A 21,245-nucleotide genomic window follows, 5' to 3' on the forward strand; every position below is an offset into this window, starting at 1 on the left:
TGTATTTTTTATTGATGAGATCAGAAAAGTATAATTTTTGTAAAAATTTCAATTGTTTTATGTATTATTCAGCTATAAAAATACTGTCTAATTATAAACATATTTCCCAGTTATGATTGGTGATGATCGGTGCGGTCGTTTCCGAGATCCGAGTTTTAGACGTATACGTCGCAAGCTCCATTATAATAAGATATACATTTTAAATATTGTTAAGTAACACAACTTCAAGATTTGAGAACATTATAGATATTTAGATTTGTTGTGAATTTTATGCAAAGCTACACGAGAGCTATCTGCGCTAGTCATCCCTAATGTGACAGACTAGAGGGAAGACAGCTAGTCAGCCCCACCCACCGCCAACTCTTGGGCTACTCTTTTATCACATTATAACGCCCCACGGATGAAAGGGCTAGCATGTTTAGTGTGACAGGGTTTCGAACCCGCGACGCTCAGATTACAAGTCGAGCGCCATAACCATCAGGCCATGCCAGGCCCCATTATAGATAGACATACATACATACATATAACACCGCTAGTGAAAGTAGTTCGTCACTAAATGACCGAATGTAGGGTAATTTTTGCTAAGTCGGTACTTTTATTTTAAACTTTCGAGTAAAATATTCTTTTTTCAAACGTACCACTGGGTTGAGTACACTATGGTAAAACGATTTTGAATATGATAAATCAGCAAATCACATGACAACCACAATCACATTTTTACATTGTTTGGCGCTGCGTGGGCAGTGTTATGCCACCGAAAAGTAATCATTTCTGAGAAGGGTGTGTAACAGCCTTTTCCAACAAAAAGTATTTCATACAATCATATCAATAAAGATGTGTTCAGATAGAAGATTCGGAATTTCCAAGACCGAGATATCGTTTGGGGTACCAGGACCATTCAGAAAGAGCCCGGCAATAAGTCGTACCCCACTTAGCCGTAGTAAACAAATTGTGACGCCTTGTAACAGGTGAGAATTCACGAACGAAATGGTTAGTGGCAAAAACCGACCTCGTGTCTCAGGCAACAATAAAGAACTTGGTCACGAATGGTCACCATCTGGAAACGAGGCCAATAGGGTACTGGTTCTATAAGATAAGGCTTCCAGTCATTGTCATGTATCAATCCCCTTTGGCACTGCTAAACTCTTCCATAGAAAATGTCGTTGTAGAATTACGTAGTTTGTACACTGTGTGATCTCCATAGCGAGGTCAACTATGTAGAGATTTGACGATACCTGGATGATGTTTCCTCCTTATTTTCCTTATGGAACGATAAAGAGTGGCCTGGGTTTCACATGCGTTCTAAGAGGAATTAATTTAATGTTTATATGGTGATTATTGACAAGTTCATTCCAAATTTCATTTGTTTTTGTCTTGTATCATTAGCTACTTTTTAAAAAATGTTTTTACATTTATTAAGTACGTTACTAAGAAGCTTATATTAGGTAACATCTATTTCTTGACAATTTATACAAATAATAGAACAAACGCCCTTTATTTTACACAAATTTGGTGCCAATAAATATGTAATTTCATCCTTTCAAGAACTTTATTCTTTTGGTATAAGAAAACTTTAGAACACAACACATTTTGCAAGTTTATATCCAATGTTAGTTTTGATAATCTAGTCTTACAACAACCTGTAACTGCCATTCACTTTTAATGCTATACTGTGAAACGTACAATGGTACAAATTGATATTTGACTTTTCTTTAGCTGGAACCCTATCACTATGGCAGTTGCAAACAGCAACGTTGTACTTTTGCATTTAGTTTTAAACTTACGTTACTGATATTCATGTCAGGCTACGGTTATGTGTGAGATTGACTATTCCATTAAGCTTACATTCAGTTGACCATACTTCTGTATCATCTTTCGCCTGAGTGTACAAGTGGTGCAGAGGTTCGTAGAAGCTAGTGTAAGCTGGGTGTTAATCACCCCTTGAACATGTGTATATATAAAAAGAATGTTAACACTGATCCAGGTAATCTAGAATTGTGGAATGCTGCACTAGGGCCTTTTTTAATTTGAGAGTGTGATATAGAAACGAACCTTTTGTCTCTTGTCTAGAAAATACTCCTTTCTGTCTTCGTTGTATATAAAAGACTCATTCCTTCTATCTTCTTCAGTAGACAGATTGTTCCGGTATTATATACACATCAGCCGCTATTAGGTTAAACTCCAACACATTTTGTTTCGTGTGTAAATAAAAATGTTGCCTCTTGTTTGATATAAGTATTTGAATTTCTTATTTGTTTTCCAAATTCATTTCATGCTTTTCAGTCCTCCCAAAGTTGCGATAATTAGTAATTATCTGTTAATTATAGTGTTATCTACAAATATATAATATTTCATAATCACTCCTTCTATTATTCCAGTCCTTAGATTTGTTTTTACATGTGATTTTCCGTTACTAAGGATGATGCGTGGTTTGACAATACTGAGTTCAGAGTAAGTGTCAATCAGCTTGTGACATGACTTTTCTTCAACCAGTTCATGTGCAAGTCTCTGTAAACAAGAAATTCCTTCACATGAATAGAGCACTTGTATTAATCTTAACTGAATTTTGCACCATCATATAAAAAAATTCATTCTGACTTAACAGTGCAATAAATTAAGATTCTTACTGCAGACTTTATCATGTGTAGGTATCTTTTTCCAAGGTCCAGCAACCAGAAATGTTATGTTGATTCCGAACAAAAGTAAGCCAGCTAGAAAGAATAAGACCACAGTACTTCATAACTTTTGTAGTGAAGCTTTTGTTTGCTTTTTATTTATTCATTTGCATTCTCTTTTCTTTTTTCCTTTTGCGCTTATTTCATTCTTGACTAAAACAATTACTGAATCTGCTGTTTATTCCGCGCATAATACTTTTCTGCTGGACATCAGTGAACTCGAATATCACACACACACTTCTCAAGTCCTCTGATGCATATCCAAACGACGTTTGTGTCCTTAATCTGTTTAAACATGATCTTAGAAGCTGATATAGGATGGCTATAGTAACTAGATCTAATTACATTCCCAAAGAAAATTGAATTGTTTGCAATTAGGATGAGACCAATGAGAAATGAAGAAAGGGAGTTTCAACATTCCTTTCCTACTCAATGATCAGTGACTAAGTAGTTGCTCACGAAAAACAATTTATGAACAGTAAAATCTTAAAACTAAGCAAAAGTACCCAACAAACTATGGTGAATTTCAATACTGAAGCCACTTGGTTAATGTTAAAACTGCCATTGTACAGCTCCTTAGCCTAATTAGGATCAGGAGCGACATTTTCCTACAGCAAAATATCAGAATGTAGTGAAAAAAAAAAATTGCATAGCAGAGACAACTAATCACACTTGCTACTTAATATCCTGAAACAAATCCTATTAAAAAAAACTTATATGATGAAACATAATCGCACAGTATTATAATCTAAGACTCAAGTAGCAACATAAACCTATTTAAAAAGGTAAGGTCGAATATATATTTTATAGGCACTGTCTGCTATTTGTATCAGTCATTTGCAACACATCATAAGATATGTGCCGTTACGCATTGTAGCCAAATAATCCAGGTAAGCTTTGATACTGAGTGAAAAGTCTCACAAGTAGCCATATACAATAAGCAAAGTATAGTTGAAATTCTAATATGAGGTATTTTACAGAAAAACATATTGACCTGTAAATAATTATGTCATAAAATGATTAAATATTTATTAGAATCTTGCTCAGTTTTACGCTTTATATGTGTTCAATTTATTTAGGACTAAGAGACAAACTCTGTAGAAAGAGAGGGGAGGAGTTGTGGTATGCAAGTTTCAAATTCTCCATTATTTATTTGAAATTCAGTCCCTGCCCAATAAATGAATTACTATATATTTAGTTATTCGTTAGACTTTAAAAAATGAAAATTACACTGTACTTATTTGTGATTTTCTGCACTATCTGAATGTTTATATCAAGATGGTTTAATTTGATAAATTAACAGCATGCATATTTAAAGAAATGCAGGCAACTCAGAAGTTAGAATAAACATATTATTATTTTTTCTACATTAAATCAAAGCAAAAAAAAACACTTATAAACTTTTGTATACGATTGTTTTATTCTATTTTACTGCACTATACCATTTTTTTCTTTTCGTGAAACTTAGATATTTACGTTTTGCTGCAACTCATGCAGTAGTTGTGGGTTTTTATTGCGTATTTTACGTTGTTGCTTCTTGTTCTAGTATATCAGGTACATATATTAATATATAATGTCCCAAATGCTAATTGTCACATGAAAGTGATAAATAAAATACATTTGTCATAGTAAAACATGTAATGTGGTCTTCAGGTGTTCAGTATGGTTCTTGACATGCTGAAGCACAATTGTAAGTGGCCACTAGACTTTCTGCAGACAGCATGCTTGCTGGAATGTAGCAATAAACATCAATATTACGTTCGTTTATGTGCTTTAGGTGCGTTACACTTTAGATTTTTATACTATACATATCTAACTTTCTTCTAATGTGTAATACATACTTGAACAATGGTTGCACCTGTAAATAAAGATAAAAAGGGATTTCCATTTGAGAATGACTATTTGGACACATTATGGAGTGTAGTTACTCTTTAAAAAGTTGAAATATTTGATTTATTGTTCAATAAATGGAAAATTATGAAAATAAAGTTCATTTGTGTTTGAGATTATCATTTTGGCTTCCCTTTGACTTAACTTGTATTACCTGTGTTGTAAATAACGTCTTCATGAAACATAAGTTACCAGTAAATCATGAGTTTATTTTGTATAATCTTCAAAAGTTCTGTTATATTTCCAGACTTTAATTTTCTGTAACATTTCCGTCTTGACCACTGTAAATCTGTACCTTGAGATTGCAATATTTCTCCATAGAACATCTGATTTTTTTTAGCTTTGTGTTTTTTACAGTATTGTTGTAAAATTGGGCCGGTTATTTTATATTGTAGTTTATTTACTCCATTTTATGCAACTGGTTATCTAACTAATTCTTCCAGTTTTTCTATACTACTGTTGAAGGAGTTGATGTTTGAACACTACACAATCTGATGATCTTGTAACTTCTAGATGGTGTCTTTAATTGTTTAATGGATTCAAGTTCCATCACCAACTGGAGAAGTTCCTTTAATAGATGCACCTCAATTGCTTCAAACTAATTCTCATATTGACATTTGATAATTGATCCCAAATACATCTAAATACGGCCTTGGCTAAAATGTTTGCATATTGTGTAACAAATAAGATCATTATTTTTTAAGATGGAATACAAATACACTGTCAAATTGAGAAATACATGTTATATTAAACATCTGCTTTTGTAATTTGTATAATGAGACAGGTTCTATGAACAGCATAAACGATTGATTAGAACAGCAAACAATTTTATCAGACACCTGAAGAAAGATGTGCAATACAGTATTTCACATATCACCCCAAAACTTTACCAAAACATATATAATGACAAAATATAACATCTAATTATTATAAATAGCGTCTGTAACCTTATATCAGTTCATATTAAACATTCGGTACTTGGTTAATCCCCCTCCTACTCTTATAACCTCTGCAAGGCGACGTGGCATGCTGTCAATGTGGTTATTGATGTAATCCACCGTAATTTCATCCCACCTTGTCAGTAGAAAGCGCTGCAACTCAGTTATAAGAGCTAGTTTAGGGTTGTGGTTAGCAATTTTCCGGCTCAGTTCTGCCCAAACGTTCTCAATGGGATTACAATTTGAAGACTTTGCTGGCCATGATAATCTTGTAACGTCCTCCTGGTCGACATTATCCTGTACAATACGTGCAGTATGGTTGTTATCCTGGAACATAAAGTTACCGCCAAACTTTACCCTAGCATATGGTAGAAATATCTTTTCCATATGATGACTGTAGGAGGCACCATTGAAATTTCCCTGGAGGATATGAAGAGCAGTTTTTCCACCATGATGATTAGCTGCCCAAACATGTACTGCACCACTTCTTGTGTGTTCCCTGTAGGAAAGATAGTCTTTCTTCATATTTTCTCCAAGCAAACGACGAACACGAATCCTACCATCAGCTTTAACAAGCCGAAAACAGGACTTATTCGAAAAGACAACATGTCGCCAATGTCCTAACTGTAAGTTAGCATGCTGTCTTGCCCAAGTAACATGGTAACGGTGACGTATTCTGGTTAATATCGGTTTGCAGAGAGCGCTTCTTGCAAAATAATCTTGTTTGGTCAGTCTCCTCTTCACTGTTCTTCTAGATATCCTAGAATGAATGTGTTCATGCCATTCCTGTCGTACGGTGTTGCGAGATTTTTCTACCTTGACGTGTTAACCTGATCAAAACACTATCATCTCAGGCAGTAAGTTTTTGGCGTTTACCAGTAAATTGTTCTAGAACAACGTTTTCTCTAGTCCTATGACGTTTCAGAATTCTGGATACAGTACACTGGAATACCTTACTGTTCTGGCAATGTCTGTTTGCTTCATACCATTTCTGGACAGTCGAACAGTTTGACACGCTATAATTTCTGGCACATGACGAGGCATGACTCTGCACCAAGTACAGAGAAATTATCTGAACAAAGCGTTGATCTGTTTCAAAAAAGATTATACCCAAAACATATCCTTTTATACAAAACAGGTGTGTATGTGTATTTTGAAGAACAAATTCTCAAAAGAACTTATACAGACCAGAAACAACTCATGTTTGTGTGATCATATGCTACCTTCTCTGTTACTACACGGACATTTACTCAATAACTACTCCGTGTATGTAGACAGTAACATCAATGTAGAACAGTATACAAACATTTTGGACAAAACTGTAAGTGATTCTCATATCCTTGTCTGTTATAGCACCTAGGAAATAGTCACGCGCTAAATAATTCATCATTTCACGAGGAGCATCCAGGTAAGATAATTGGACAAGAATTTCCAAGTCTTCCATAAGTCTGACTAAGGTTCCTCCTTTCCTTTGTGCTCATTTCCAGAACTTTACTCTGGATACTTCCTTCTGGTGTGTAACTCCAAATGTGTTGGATAAGGCAGCTATAAATGCTTGATAGTTGTTAGTGATCTCAATCAGAAGTTTACTTAATGTCATCAAAGTTGGTCCTTTTCAATAGGCAAAAAATTAATAACTTGGTGCTCACTAGTCTACCCATTCACTCTGTAAATATTTTTAAATTGAGCCTGTTTGTTTGTTTTGTAATTAAGCACAAAGATACACAATGGGCTATCTGTGCTCTGCCCACCACGGGTATCGAAACCCGGATTCTAGCGTTGTAAGTCCGCAGACATACCGCTATGCCACTGGGGGCTAAATTGAGCCTCATATGCCTCCCATGGTACATTTCCATCATGGTCAGATAGTTTCTCAACTGGGTAATGTTGTTGAATTGGACAACTAAAACCTGGAATTGGCTTTGGTAGTGACATGGCTGGATCTTCTAACAATAGTGGCAATAGGTGTAGACAAAATAAGTTATCCCATTCCATATTTTGTAGTAGATAGTGTTTTAGGTTGAAATTCTTACATCAATGCAGATAGAGATGTGGCTGTTTAATATTTGCATTTACTGATTCATTTTCCATATCTTTTATTCTGTCACTTATGTTCCTTTCTACCTCAAAGATTTTTTTTTTTTGTATTTCTTATTTTTTTTAAAAACAACCATTCTGTACTTCACTGATGTCTTTCTGTACTTCTTCAAACTTCTTTTTGTAATCCTTTTGTATGTCCCCAATAGCTTCACGCATCTTGATTTCAAACAAACTTATGTTTGTTCTTAATTCTTCTTTAAATAATTAAGCCTCTATCTTTTAACTCCTCTCTTAAATTCCTGTCTCTTACCTTTTGATCTTCTTTTAATTTTCTAAAAAAATTCTTATTGATCTTATTTTAAACTTCTATCTCATTCTTCTAAGTTTCTCTCTTTTCTTGTTCTTCATTTAATTTTCTCTCTCGTTCTTCTATTTTCTTTCTTTTCTTGTTCTTTTAATTTTCTCTCTCGTTCTTCTCATTTTCTTTCTTTTCTTGTTCTTTTAATTTTCTCTCTCGTTCTTCTCATTTTCTTTCTTTTCTTGTTCCTCTTTTAACTTTCTGTTTTGTTCTTCTGGTTCTTCTAATTTTCCACTCTTGTACTTTTCATTTTCTATCTTTTCTTGTTCTTCTTTTAATTTTCTCTTTCGTTCTTTTTGTTCTCCTTGTAATTTTCTCTTTTGTTCTTCATTTCGTTTTCTATCTCTTTCTTCTTGGCCTTCTTTTAACCGTTTCATCATTTCTAGCAAGTTTGCGGTCTTGCTTCTTGCCAGTGCTTTCTTCAACTTAAACATTGTTTTTGTAACATTATCTATCACTGAACGGGTTTTTTTTTGTATTATTTGGTGTAAATAATTCCAAGTGTAGTCCACATAATGATAATGATAACAAAATGATTTATTTCGTAAATAACAAATGCTACACGCTACGTTCACTTTGACACAAGTTGTAAGTTTGATTTCACAAACAATTTTTTCAACTTAAACACTGGAACAACTGTACAACTGTAAGGCTAATACACAAATAACGTTTAACATAAATTTCTTCGACTGATAAAAAACTTGACTGGCTTATTGATTAACTTCACTTAATCAGTCTTCTCTTAATCAACAACTACTCAATCTTTCACACACTGACTACTTCGCTGTATTCTCAATCACTACTCAATAACTTCTCAATAAATACTTCACTGAATTTCCATTCACTGATTACTCGTATTTATAAACAATGTACCTTATCTAGATATTAAATTACGTTTCTGGATCTTAGTATCCTATGCCTCCTGGTTAACAACTAGCTTATAACATTGAAAATATAGATTGCAACAACATTGTTTAACTGGAAATTAGTGGAAAGGTGATCTTCACAAGATGTTAGCCTAGTATTCCCATTTTGCAATATTGTGTTTGATTGTTTAAAGTTAGAGAAGCGTCATTTTTTGTTCTCTGACTAGACATTCGTATGTTCAAATCATCGTATTCGGGTCAGTCTTGTCCTGGTGGTCATACAATTTATCTTCTTGCAGTAAAGCCAAATTCATCTACTGTTGAGTTAAAGGGTACAAAATAGTCAGTCAAATAAACGATGTTATTTCAAATTTCAACTGTGTTTATGTATAAAACGTTTTTTTTCTCTCTTATTTCTTCCTCGTATTGCACCACTTAACTTGTTTTTGTTGCTGTTATTAATTTTTTTCCTTGATTGAAACGACTTGGCTTTCATTATTGAAATATATGTGACATATTACCATCTAGATCTTAGAACTCCTCTGATTATCGTGATTGCGACTTATCTGTATCTAACTATTTAATTAAGAATACTATAGGTAAGTAATGAATAAATGTGTATTGGAAGGTAAAATGGACTGAAGTTTTAGCCTTCACGAGACACAATATACGAAAGAACAGTTTGTTTGTTTTGGTGTTAAACACAAAGCTACACAATGCGCTATCTTTGAGTCAATCACAAAAACTATATTTGTGGTATTATCTATTTGTAGTTTGTTTCTTTTAACAGTACAGATGTGAGATTGCTTTATGGCTTTCATTTCCATTCTTATTATGATTTTGGGAAGTTTTAATGCTCCACCAGCCTTAAGCAGAATGTTGTTGCTCCATAAGACAATGAATAACCAACTTACTCTCACACTATCTTTGGTGAAGGATCTACGGCTATGATGACAGGTGACTGTCCATCATGGTTTTTTTAAATTGGTACTTACAGGTTTTCGCCTGTTTCACCCTCTACCAATTCTCTACATTTTCTGTCTGGGTTGATTTCCATAGAACCAAATGGCATCGGGTGATTTTTCCACACGTGAAAATATGAGATATGGTAGTGATAAATAATCTTATTGTTGGGTGTATAGCACCTGTCTACTCATGAATTCTCCTGAGTCGCCTTTCAGGCAATCCCCTGCTTGAGTTGTGTCTGCGGGATTGTTGTGAAGCTAGAATGTGTCAATTTAAAAAGGCAGTTGCTCAATGATGGAATTATGGTCTTTACATTACAAAGCCCTAGTTAACAATTTTGCTTGTAAGCGCTGTAGGTGTCCTGTGAGCGATGCTGCTGAGGTTTGTGAGGATGGGATCGATGGTTGAAGTATATTCCGTCACCAGTCTTAAACAGGTGGTTTGAGCTTTTTAATACTGTCTAATTGTGAAGTACTCATGCTGATCATTGGTAGTACATAATCCGTGACAGAACAGATAAAACTTTGGTAGAGCACAGCTAGATGACTATTCGGCTTTATTTCAAATGGCAACTTTTAGTGCATTGATGCCTTTGGAAGCACAAGTACAATTAATTATATTTGAAAATAAATTATGTTTTTAATAAATTTATGATTTTTTAAAAATCTGCTTAAGTGAATTTGAAGATGTTGTTATAAGTATTGGCAAGAAGGACTGATAAATATCATTTTAAAAATAATTGTTGATGTGTAGTTGTTTGTAAAATAGAACTAAAAAAAATCTGACATTTAAAATGTGACATGCCTCTTAAATGATATTACGAATCAGCATTAATTTATTTGAAATATTATATATGCAAAGAATAGATACTTTTATATTCTAATACAACTAGTGAATTTTAGTTTTTTAGTATTTTGTATTGTTTCTTTTTTCATTTAGATTTTGTTTAGAACTTCACATTTTACGTTTATTACGTTCTCTGTCTTACCTTTGTACCAACTTTTAGGTAATCAGTGTTTAATGAAGTTCTGCGTTTGGTCTACGTTTGGTTTAGTCGTGTAAACTGATGGCAGTAGGAGTAGGCTTAATACTATAACAGTAAGGTGTTAAAACTCAATAAAAGACCAGATTTTGGAGTTATATGATGTAATGGTATGAAATTACATTGTAAACTGTAAACATTTTATTCACCAATAATACTTTCTCGTATATGAAACGTTGAACTTTAATTGTATTTCAAACTTTGAGAAGTTTTTAGGATTAAATATGGCCAAGTTTTTATTTCAACTACTTGAAGTTGTACTTGTATAAATTCGAGTGGGCCTGGAAATTGTAATTTGGAAAACATAAGTTACATTTTTAAAAAATAAAGGTAAGTAAATGAGCAATTTTATTAGTATTACTATTAGGACTGATAGTAATAGTATTAACACTAGTATTATAGTACTAAGGCTAAGACTTATTAGTCTACGGTAGTAGTAGTGGTAGTCAGCAATAGTAATTAGTAATACTAATAGTATGACAAATCGACACTGTATAATATAGTAAGTTACTCAATAATTGGTATATAGTAATACTACTAGTATATAACTATGTGACAACACTGCAGGCTTTATTTATTTTGTTAGTGCAGTCTGTAGTGTAATGTAACTGTGGGATTTTCCTTCATAGTGTACATTATTATCAAATGTTTAGAATATTTTTATTACGTATTGAAAAAAGGCTATTTTCAAATTAAGACTATGAAGTGTAAGACATAAATTCAGTTACAACTTACAGTGTATATGCATAGTAACAGAAAACTAACTTTTAAAATATCGTGTTGATTACTTTCGTTGTTGCATCCATAAGTTATTTATGAAGTAATTATAATCTGGTTTGTCTTTCACCTATTACTAAGATCTGTAGGTACTACTACTAGCTTATTCCCCTCCTCCCAAAAAACTGAATCTTAAACTGTTAACTTAAAGTTCAAAACAATACATAGTGTTGTGCCATTTATTTATATTTATGAACTGAACATTTTGAAAGATTATGCATGTACTTTTCATACTATTATTTTAAGATTTATATATATATATATGATATGGAAGCATAAATGTGTTCAAATCAATATTATAACAGCTATAACCTAGAATATTCCATTGGCAGTTGTTTTTGTAAATTATATTTTCTTTAAGTTCTGAAATATCTTCATAATATATATATATATATATATATGTGTGTGTGTGTGTCTGCTTTAGTTTAATACTTAGATTTAGAAGGTAGATAACAAAATTGGTCATATGCCTACCTCGCAGTTATGCTTACAGATCTGATGAGAACTTTGAAATTTGCCATTGAATTATCTTATTTACTATATGTAAGAATGTATGACATGTCTTTCATAGTTGAGCTAATTATAATGTTTACCATTATATGTTTTATACATTTATTATATATATTTAAATAGTATTAAATGTGAGAGCTATAACATAGAAAATAACTTACAACTAAGTGTGTCTCAGTATAGAAAAGTTGAGTAAAATATAAGTTATCTAATTATTTATCATTTATTCTTGCATTGTCATACAATAAATTTCAAAGTATTTGTTAGAAAGTAAGGTAAATATTTGTCTGTGTGTCAGAATTAGGGCCCTAATTTCACTAATAACAAAGTGAAATAGGGATATTTGGATCATAGAAACAATGAAATCAGCTTCTAGCTTGTGTAACTGTAGTTGAACAGAGCCCAATTTTCATCTGATCTAATAAAATTCAGTCTCTGATAGATTGTGATAGTATGATATCAAGTTCTTGCATTGATATGTTTATACACAGATCACATTCAACTTTGCTGATAGTGAAACTGAAACTTAAAACTTTATGGATTAATTGTAAGACCAAAGGGGTTTTAACCCTGAATTTTTTTTTCTAGCCATTACTATTCAGTTATTCATATTTTTTCCATGTATAAGTATCAACATACTTTTTATAAATAGTTTAAAAGTGCAAGTACATGTACTTGTGATACCAGAAAGTTGAAAGAAATTATAATTTGAACAAGTAAAATGACAAAAGTCTGTTTGGCACATGAAGATGCATTTGTGTATATTAAAATAAGCCAACTAACCACATTATGTGTAGTCCTTTGTTTTTATCCATATTTCTGTAATAAAAAAATATAATTAAGTTCAAACTAATTTTCTCATCAGTTATGTCAGTCCACTGGTTAAAGATAACAGGAAATTAATCATTTCAGAGACCAAGTCTTAATATGGGTACTATAGTGTGTATTTTGCTTTACTGTTATTCAAGTACTGGTTTCCATCTTAAACACTACTTATATAGACCTCCTGTATTCTATATCTTTAAGCCTCTGATAATTTAAACCTATCAAGTTATTATTAGTTCTCCTTGTCTCCAAAGAATTATCTAAATCTTCTGTCTTTCTTTGTTTAAATAAAAAAACTAGTTGTAAATGTATCAGTATTGTTCAGAAAGAAAAGGATTTATGAGATTTTTTGTGAACATTTAAAATAATCTTTATATGTGTGGCCGAGTAAAAAATTAATAGGGTATTGACAATTATTTGTTCTTGGAATGCAAACATTTGATAAGAATAATTTCCTTGTGAGCTAACTTGACCTGAGTTGCACAACATTTCAAGCTTCAGTAATCTTCATACAAATTAGCCACATAGTACTTCTCTTGCATCTTACTGTTCCTGGTTTTGTGAGCACAACTCTTAATAATGCTACATTGACTGGTGTCTGATGATTGGGGAGTTGCTAATGTTGTTCCTATTTCTTAGGGAAGTGCTAAAAGTTGCTTTGGAAGTTATCGGCTGATTAGTTTTACTACTGTAATGGAAAAATTCTAAAGAGTCTGAAAAAAAAGCTTGTGATATCAATTAGTTTAATATCTTAAATGGAAGTTAACATGGATTCATTAAAGGATGGTCTTGCTTAAATAAATTGAGATTGTTAGTTGTTGTTTGGATGATTAATGAACTTGGATTTTCACAAGATTTTTGATGTGATGCCACACAGGATATTAGCTATGAGAGTCACATCAGTGAGGAGTGGGGAAGTAGTTGGTTGGATTGTTAAGTGACTAGATGAGAGAAAACAAAAAGTTATTTATGGAGTCAGTCAAATTGGTCCATTTCTACTAGGGGTGTGCCCTTGAGGGCAGTGTTTTAGGCCTTTCAAATTCACTTAAGCATTAGGTAAAAAAAGATATTAAAATGACTTTATTGAAAAGTTTATATTGATGCAATTGAAATGTAAAAGACTAAAAAAATTGTGTGGGAGAAAAAAAAATGTAGTTGTGATTATTGATAAATAATGAAACCTACGATCAGATATATGACTGTTGTCAAAAGACCAATTTCATTGTGGAATATAGTTATAGCTATTTTAAAACATTCAGAAAATGTAATTTAGAAACTTGATCTCATTAAAATAGGAAAGTTATTGAAATGCCAGAAAAAGAGTATATATTAGCTCTTAGATGATAGTCGATACGAAAAATTTAGCTACAAAATGAGATTTAAAGACTTTAGTTAGTTTCGTTTCTAGAGTTGAAAATCTAGAAATTACTAGATATTTAAAATTCTTAATAGGTTTAGAAAATTGCTTATGGAAAGTATGTTGAGTCATGGTACAAAGTATAATTAATATTGGGAACTTGAATATTATAGGCAAAAAATACAGAAATATTTGGATTCAGGTTTGTTTTGTAGGAGAATTGCTCATTTTTGAAAGCTATGAGCTTGTGGAATGGTCTACATGATTATGTTTTTTAATTTGATTTCATATTTGTTTATGATGCAACTGAAGTTTATGTGTATGTGGGATTGAAGGGTTTCACTTGTTCATATTTTCTTTTCATTGTATGAAAGACATCACTTTCTGTCTCATTGCTTGTTGTTATGTTCCTGGTAGTAGCTTTGATGTCACTTGTCTTTACTGTTATTTTACTGGGTAAAAATAACTAAGTACTATGCCCATCACAATTCTATGTTTCTCAAAAACACATCTGTCTCTTTGAAACTTTCTGCATTTCCCTTACCAATAGTAGTTTCCAGTTTTACTAAACTCCATGTCCTACCAAACTTTTTAGGTAACATAGCTATAAAACCAGCCCTTCTTACAATGTTATATGTATGTGTAGGTTGGAAATCCTGTCTGCCTATGATTCAGCAACTATATAATAATTATATTATAAATGTAGTATGTGCTTTTCCCTACTAAACAAAGCAAAAATACTTATTATGCAGTCAAAACTTTTTCCAACATTTTTTTTAACTATAATAAAATTGTTAAATAAGCAAACAACTGAACCTTTAGTGTTACATGAAGTTGAATATAAGCATTTTTTTATGTATTTATTTTGTTAGTTTATTTCCTTAAATTTTCCAGATGTATCTTGTGCAACAGTTACTGTACTTCATAACAATTTACGATATGTTTTGCATTCCTTCTGAAGGTTTGTGTAGTTTACACACAAGGCAGTGGATTAACCTGAACTTTTATTTACATCTGAAAAAGCTGGCTGTGTGTGTGTCACATCATTCTTTTATGTACTGGTGTCTTTGTCGTATAATTAGGTCCTTAAATAGTTTCACAGCATATATGTTCAAGACAGTCATCATTGTATGATTTATAATGAATAGTATCAGATAATCTAATATCATGCTTTAACCTTAAAAGTACTAATGAAGGCTTTGTAACTACATTTTTTTAAACGACTTGTGCACCAAATTGCTTGTGGATCCATGACTTCATTGTTCAGGATCCGTAATAATACATAAGCCACACAAAACAGTCAACAGAACTACCATCAGTGTTGCAATTATTCCTACTAACTACTGCTGGGGTTATTTATTTACATCAAAAAATTAGTCATTTTGTGTAATGTTCTTCTCAGTTCTTTACACAGAGTGAGCTTAATTGGTAAAAACATAAAATTTGTATGTGATGCAATGAATATACCTCATTGGTAATGAATGGTATATATAAACAATTCAGCAATTTAAGGGTTAAAAGATAATACAGTAATGTTTTTATTACTGATATTATTAGAGGCTGCTCTGTGACCTTATATAATCTATAAATGACACTGTAGTGTATGACTATAGAAGTTGTCAAAGTCACATGAAACATGTCAAAACTACAAAAAACATGTATGCTCAGATATTTAGGTTTACAAGATTAAAAACATTTTTGTGAACAAAAAGGGTGATGCAGTTTTGTTGGTCTTGTCTCTTGGAAGTGTATTATGGAAGAATATTTCAGTACATAACATTGCAGCAAGTGAAAGAAAAAGCAGGTATTTTTATCAGAACAATTTTAGCTCAATATATGTTATCCATCTATATTATAAGTGTTTGACACTAACAGTAAAGTTGAATCTTGATTTAATTTAATAAAATCATATCTAACAAATATAATGTTAAATGTATTAGGTCACAAAGATTGCGATATTTGGCTATTGACAATCTGGGTGTATCATCAAGAAATGGGAAACATTGAGAGTTAAGTCATTTCTGTATGTTTGATTTTATTACTGTGTCTGCAAAATTTGCTATATTTAGATTCTGTCACACATTACTTTATAGAATTTTTTATGCTTATTTGAAGATCCTAATCCTTCGGAGTGATAATCATCATGATCAAGTTTGTACGTGTGTTTGTTTTGTGTGTATAGTGCTAAAAACTAGTGAATTAAATATTTGTTAGAGCATGGGTGTCACCACATTTTACTATGGGGAGTGTTACCTAGTTGGTAGGGCTATAAATATATATATATATATGAAGAGAATTATAACTTCTCATTGTTTATTAAAACATCTTAAAAAATTAAACAGTATTTAACTTCAATATTAATTTTGTCTCCCAGTGGGACAGCTGTAAGTCTACAGACTTAAAATGCTAAACTCCAGGATTGGATTCCATACAGTAGACACAGCAGATAGCCCAATGTGGCTTTGCTTAAAAAATAAAAACAATACTGATTTCATTTTTTTTATGTGACAAAAAATTGATGTATCCTGTGGCTATAGAATGAATATAGTTTATTACTTTTTCATTACAATACACTATAAAATGACTACTCTGGTGTACATTAACTAATGAGTATTAATTTCATAAAACACAGTGGAGTGGAACATCTGTAGAGCTAAACAATAAGTGCAATTTACCAGTTAAATATTTGTTAGGCTCATTATTTAATTATATTCATCTCATATGAGACATGTATAATTAGAGTAATCAAAACTAGTAATTATCGGAAGCATTAATTTTGATTAGGTGATTATTTTTGTGAGTCATGACAATAACTGATTAAGCTGAACAACCTTGAATTAAACAGAAATTACTAAAGACAAATCATATTGGCAATATTTTGATTACTTGGATAGTTGGAATAATTTAAAACAGTACTGATAGGAAACATTAATTTCAATAACTTGATTATTTTCATGACATTAATCAATTCAATCATAATTTTAATTATATGATAGTTGAAATAATTTAAAATGGTTAAAACCCAAAATTCTAGTTGGCTATTGCTGTGACATTAATTGATTTACTTGTAATTTTGATTACTCAATTATTTTACATGATACTAAGCAATACTCATAGGTGATCAATAATATATATTGTTAGTTACGCAGCTCTGTTGGTAAGTATAAAACTTCATATTATAAATAATTCTCATTTCCACTACTACTATGAAATCCAGTTGTCATGCACTTCCATATGCGACAGGCTTTAAGCCAACAATCCATCTTTTGAATGGGCAGTTGTCTATCAAGACAGGCAAAAAAAAGAACAGATGGACAACAAGATGGATGAAAATAATTTTAGTATTTTATTTGTCTATAACATAGAAAATGGAAAATACATTTGTCATCTACTATCTAATAAAATATTTGATTTTTTGTTAGTTCCTCGTGTATTGTTTACAAGCACCAATATCTATTTGTACTTCAACTGAAGGTGCTTCAACATTCATAGTAGCAAATAAGATTATTACTGTGATTGAAATAAATAATAACTTCAAAGTTGAACTGAAATTTGGACTTTATTTCCAGAACAACTGAAAAATCATAATTTTCGAAAAAAGAACTTTAATCCTGTTTGAACCAGAGGAACGTCACAAATATTCTTTGATTGTTTTTCTCACAGTGGTGATACCTAACAAAATTGCATAACTAGTTTTGGCTTAAAGACATTCATATAATTTGATTCAGTAGTTTTATCATTTTGTAAGTTTTAAATTTCCAAGATTTTGTTGTGATACAGTTTTGAAATAACATAATATTTCTTATGATATTAAAATTGATGTTATTTTTTTTGCTGATCAGAAAGTTCCATTTCATGTATATCTAGTCAGTTTCAACTAGATTAATATTTAAGAACATATTTTTTTAAATCTTGATTGCCAAGTATAATATACATACACTTATAATTTAAGGAAAACAGGGGAACTATTGATCTATCTAGACCATCCTATCCACTAAACTTTAAAATAACAAAAAAATACTCAAAGCCATTCATTATCATTCCAATATTTAGCAAGCCTTCCCATAAACTCCCATAAATTAACTGCACTTTCCACATCTGAATGCAACCCATTCCAAAGGCTAACCAAACTCTATGAAAAATAAAGCTATTTTAACTGTAGAGGACTTCTTCCCTGCCAAAGTTTATACTTGTGTTTATTAGGCTTACCATTATCACCAATAACTACGAAAAATGATGATGCAACAACACTATCAATTTCCTTAATCTTAAACACCTTAGTCAGAATTGCTCTAACAACTTTTTTCAAGAGAAAACAATTCCAGAGATCTTAAGCTGTCCTCCAATGATGACCTTTTCATCTCAAATCTCATCCAAGTAGCCTTACTACGAACCATTTCCAACAATTCATTGTCCTTCCTAAGGTAAGGCACCCAAAATTGAACACAGTACTTCAAATGTGGCCTAACCAATGGCCTATACAATGAAATTATAACATCTTTAGACTTGAATTAAGTATTTCTGAAGATACAACCTAAAATTCTACTTGTCACTAGCAACAGCACATTGCAGATGTTCCCCAATTTCATCAATTTTTAGTATTAGAAGTTAACAATAAATCTAAAATAGTATAGTTTCTAATACTTTCTCTAAAGAAAACCATCCCGAAAGGTTTCTTAAAACCTGTTCCCTCATAGTTGGAATCTAGCATTTCCCAATCTGTCTGAAATTATAATTTTCCATAGTTATGAACTCATTAAGAACTGAACTCTTAATCATTCTGTAGAATTTCATATAATTTTATGTAACTAAAAGCCTTCTCCTCCTTTATCCATGAATAGTAACCCAAATAGATTCAGTCTCCTTACTATTATATTTGATATCTTCAACTTCAAGATGTAACTTCAATTTTATGAATAAAGACATTTCTCATCCTATTTTTAGTACCCATATCACTGTTACGTAACCTATTACCCTGTATTTCAAAGAAATCCATGTCATTAAAATTGTCTACACTTCATTTATTCCCATTACATCAAAATCCTCTGTCCCAACTAATGTACTAGAGTCATCTATTTTATTTCTTACAATAATAACAGTTTAGTCTGACATTAAAACTACTTCTGTATTTTGTTTATTCTTATACTTTCCTCTGCATCTTATTTTTTCTTCATTAATCTGGCCCTCACCATTATCTAGTCCTAGTTTAAAGCTGAAATTATAGTGGAGTCAATAGCCATTGCAAACAAGCCACACCTAATCTATTCAAATGTAAACCATATATTCCAAAAAGCTCCCTTTTCCTATTTAACTGATCCCACAAATCCAACCAGCTCATCATTACATATTACCTTAAGCCTAGCACTCACCCCTAATAACCTACTTATAATTTCATCCCACAATATAGCTCTTGGCAGTATCCCTGTCAGAATTAAGTTATTAGGGCTCGTTTCTTTAAATGCTCTTATCAGTCCCTTGTACTTATCAATTAGCTCCTCTGACCCACTTTTCCATAAATCATTAGCCTCTATATGCACTACAGAGACTACATTCACTGCTAGCACTCTTCACTCTATTAGTTGTTCTGTCAGTTATATCCATCTCCTGGATAGCATTATTTAATTCTTTTCTTCCTATTTACCCCGCAGACTGTACTAAGCATCACCTGTAACAATAACCTCTATGTTTTTTATTTCCTTCCCTCCCCAAATATCTTATCTGCACAAGCTAAAAACTGAAATCTGTTATTTAATAGAACCTGCTCATTACAACTAAATTCACTGTTTCTTCTACCCTATTACAATTAATGCTGTTTCTAACTTCCTGAAAGTCACTACTAGCTACTGTATGCTTTGCATGAAAAAGCACAAGTTCCTCTTGAAATCCTACTGCTATTTCCCTGAGCTTACTTTTATCTATCATTTCTACTCTACTTAGAATAGCTTCAAATTTATCCTCCAACCTGCAAACTCTACATACAAGTTATACATGTTCACTACTAGCTCCCATAAACATGCATGCCAGTCCTGAGTTCCCAATTAAGTCCACTATAGCTTCAAATTTATCCTCCAACCTGCAAACTCTACATACAAGTTATACATGTTCACTACTAGCTCCCATAAACATGCATGCCAGTCCTGAGTTCCCAATTAAGTCCACTCCTTTGTACCTTATAAACTGTAAGTGCTTAGCCTCTACGCTACTCTTAACATTTGTCACCACGTTCAACTATAAGTTATAAAAAAAACAAGGCAAAACTTACCATACCTTTTTAAAGGCTTCACTATTTTTTTTGTCAGTCCAGATAATAATATTTTAACTAATAATAATCATGGTCAAGATAAATTGAACTCCATCTCAACTTCCACATACCCAAGAATGTAATGTAATATTTTATCAAAATGTCTTGTATTTAAAAACTTTCTTTTGCTTTCAGTTGTTTCAAGATTAATTTAGCGTTACTATCATGCAAACATCTCATTCAAATTAATTTAAAATCTGTTTTGGTTGCTATAAATTTACGTTACTTTTATCACTCAGATGCAGAAAAAAAAAAACATCGGCATACATGGTAAAAACTGGTGCCATTTACTGTGCTAGTTTTTGAAACATGCATATAAATAAACATACCCAAGTCACCTTGTATCAGTACATCAGTCATTGTTTTGGGTAGAACATTTAACTTTGGAAAAGTTGTAAATTCTGAATTTTATTTGATTAAAAGATGAAGTTATAAATATTTTTGTTAACAGTGCTTTCAATACATCACTATTTTCTTTTAGATTGCAACAACCATTTTGAAGATGGCACCACCAGCAAATGGAGTCTACATTGTAATAGGAGAGATGAATATGCTTATCACTGCCATGAGAAAGGGCACCAGATGGTCTACTCATAGCTATCAGGTATTTCAAGTTCTACTCATACTAGATAAGGCATTATTTTTTAGATTGACAGAAAACTCCCCCAAAACATTGTTTTAAGCAAGATATTGAAACTTT

At 31.9% G+C, this 21,245-nt stretch overlaps 1 protein-coding gene across 5 annotated transcripts in view; it reads left to right on the forward strand.

The window, feature by feature from the left end:
• The first annotated feature begins 10,747 nt into the window (after positions 1-10,747).
• LOC106458086 (Golgi-specific brefeldin A-resistance guanine nucleotide exchange factor 1-like) overlaps positions 10,748-21,245 on the forward strand; it is a 72,159-nt gene continuing 61,661 nt past the window's right edge. The window contains exons 1-2 of one of the 5 annotated variants that reach the window (XM_022384409.1): positions 10,748-11,105; positions 21,027-21,149. In XM_022384409.1, the coding sequence (XP_022240117.1) occupies positions 21,048-21,149 (102 nt within the window). In that variant the 5' untranslated portion in view covers positions 10,748-11,105; positions 21,027-21,047. Of the gene's footprint in view, positions 11,106-16,234; positions 16,268-18,586; positions 18,669-21,026; positions 21,150-21,245 lie in introns of those variants that run through there. The other 4 variants (XM_022384406.1, XM_022384428.1, XM_022384421.1 and 1 more) reach the window with 4 other exon arrangements.

The sequence above is a fragment of the Limulus polyphemus genome, unplaced genomic scaffold, assembly GCF_000517525.1.
Source record: "Limulus polyphemus unplaced genomic scaffold, Limulus_polyphemus-2.1.2 Scaffold20, whole genome shotgun sequence".
Taxonomy (NCBI): domain Eukaryota; kingdom Metazoa; phylum Arthropoda; class Merostomata; order Xiphosura; family Limulidae; genus Limulus; species Limulus polyphemus.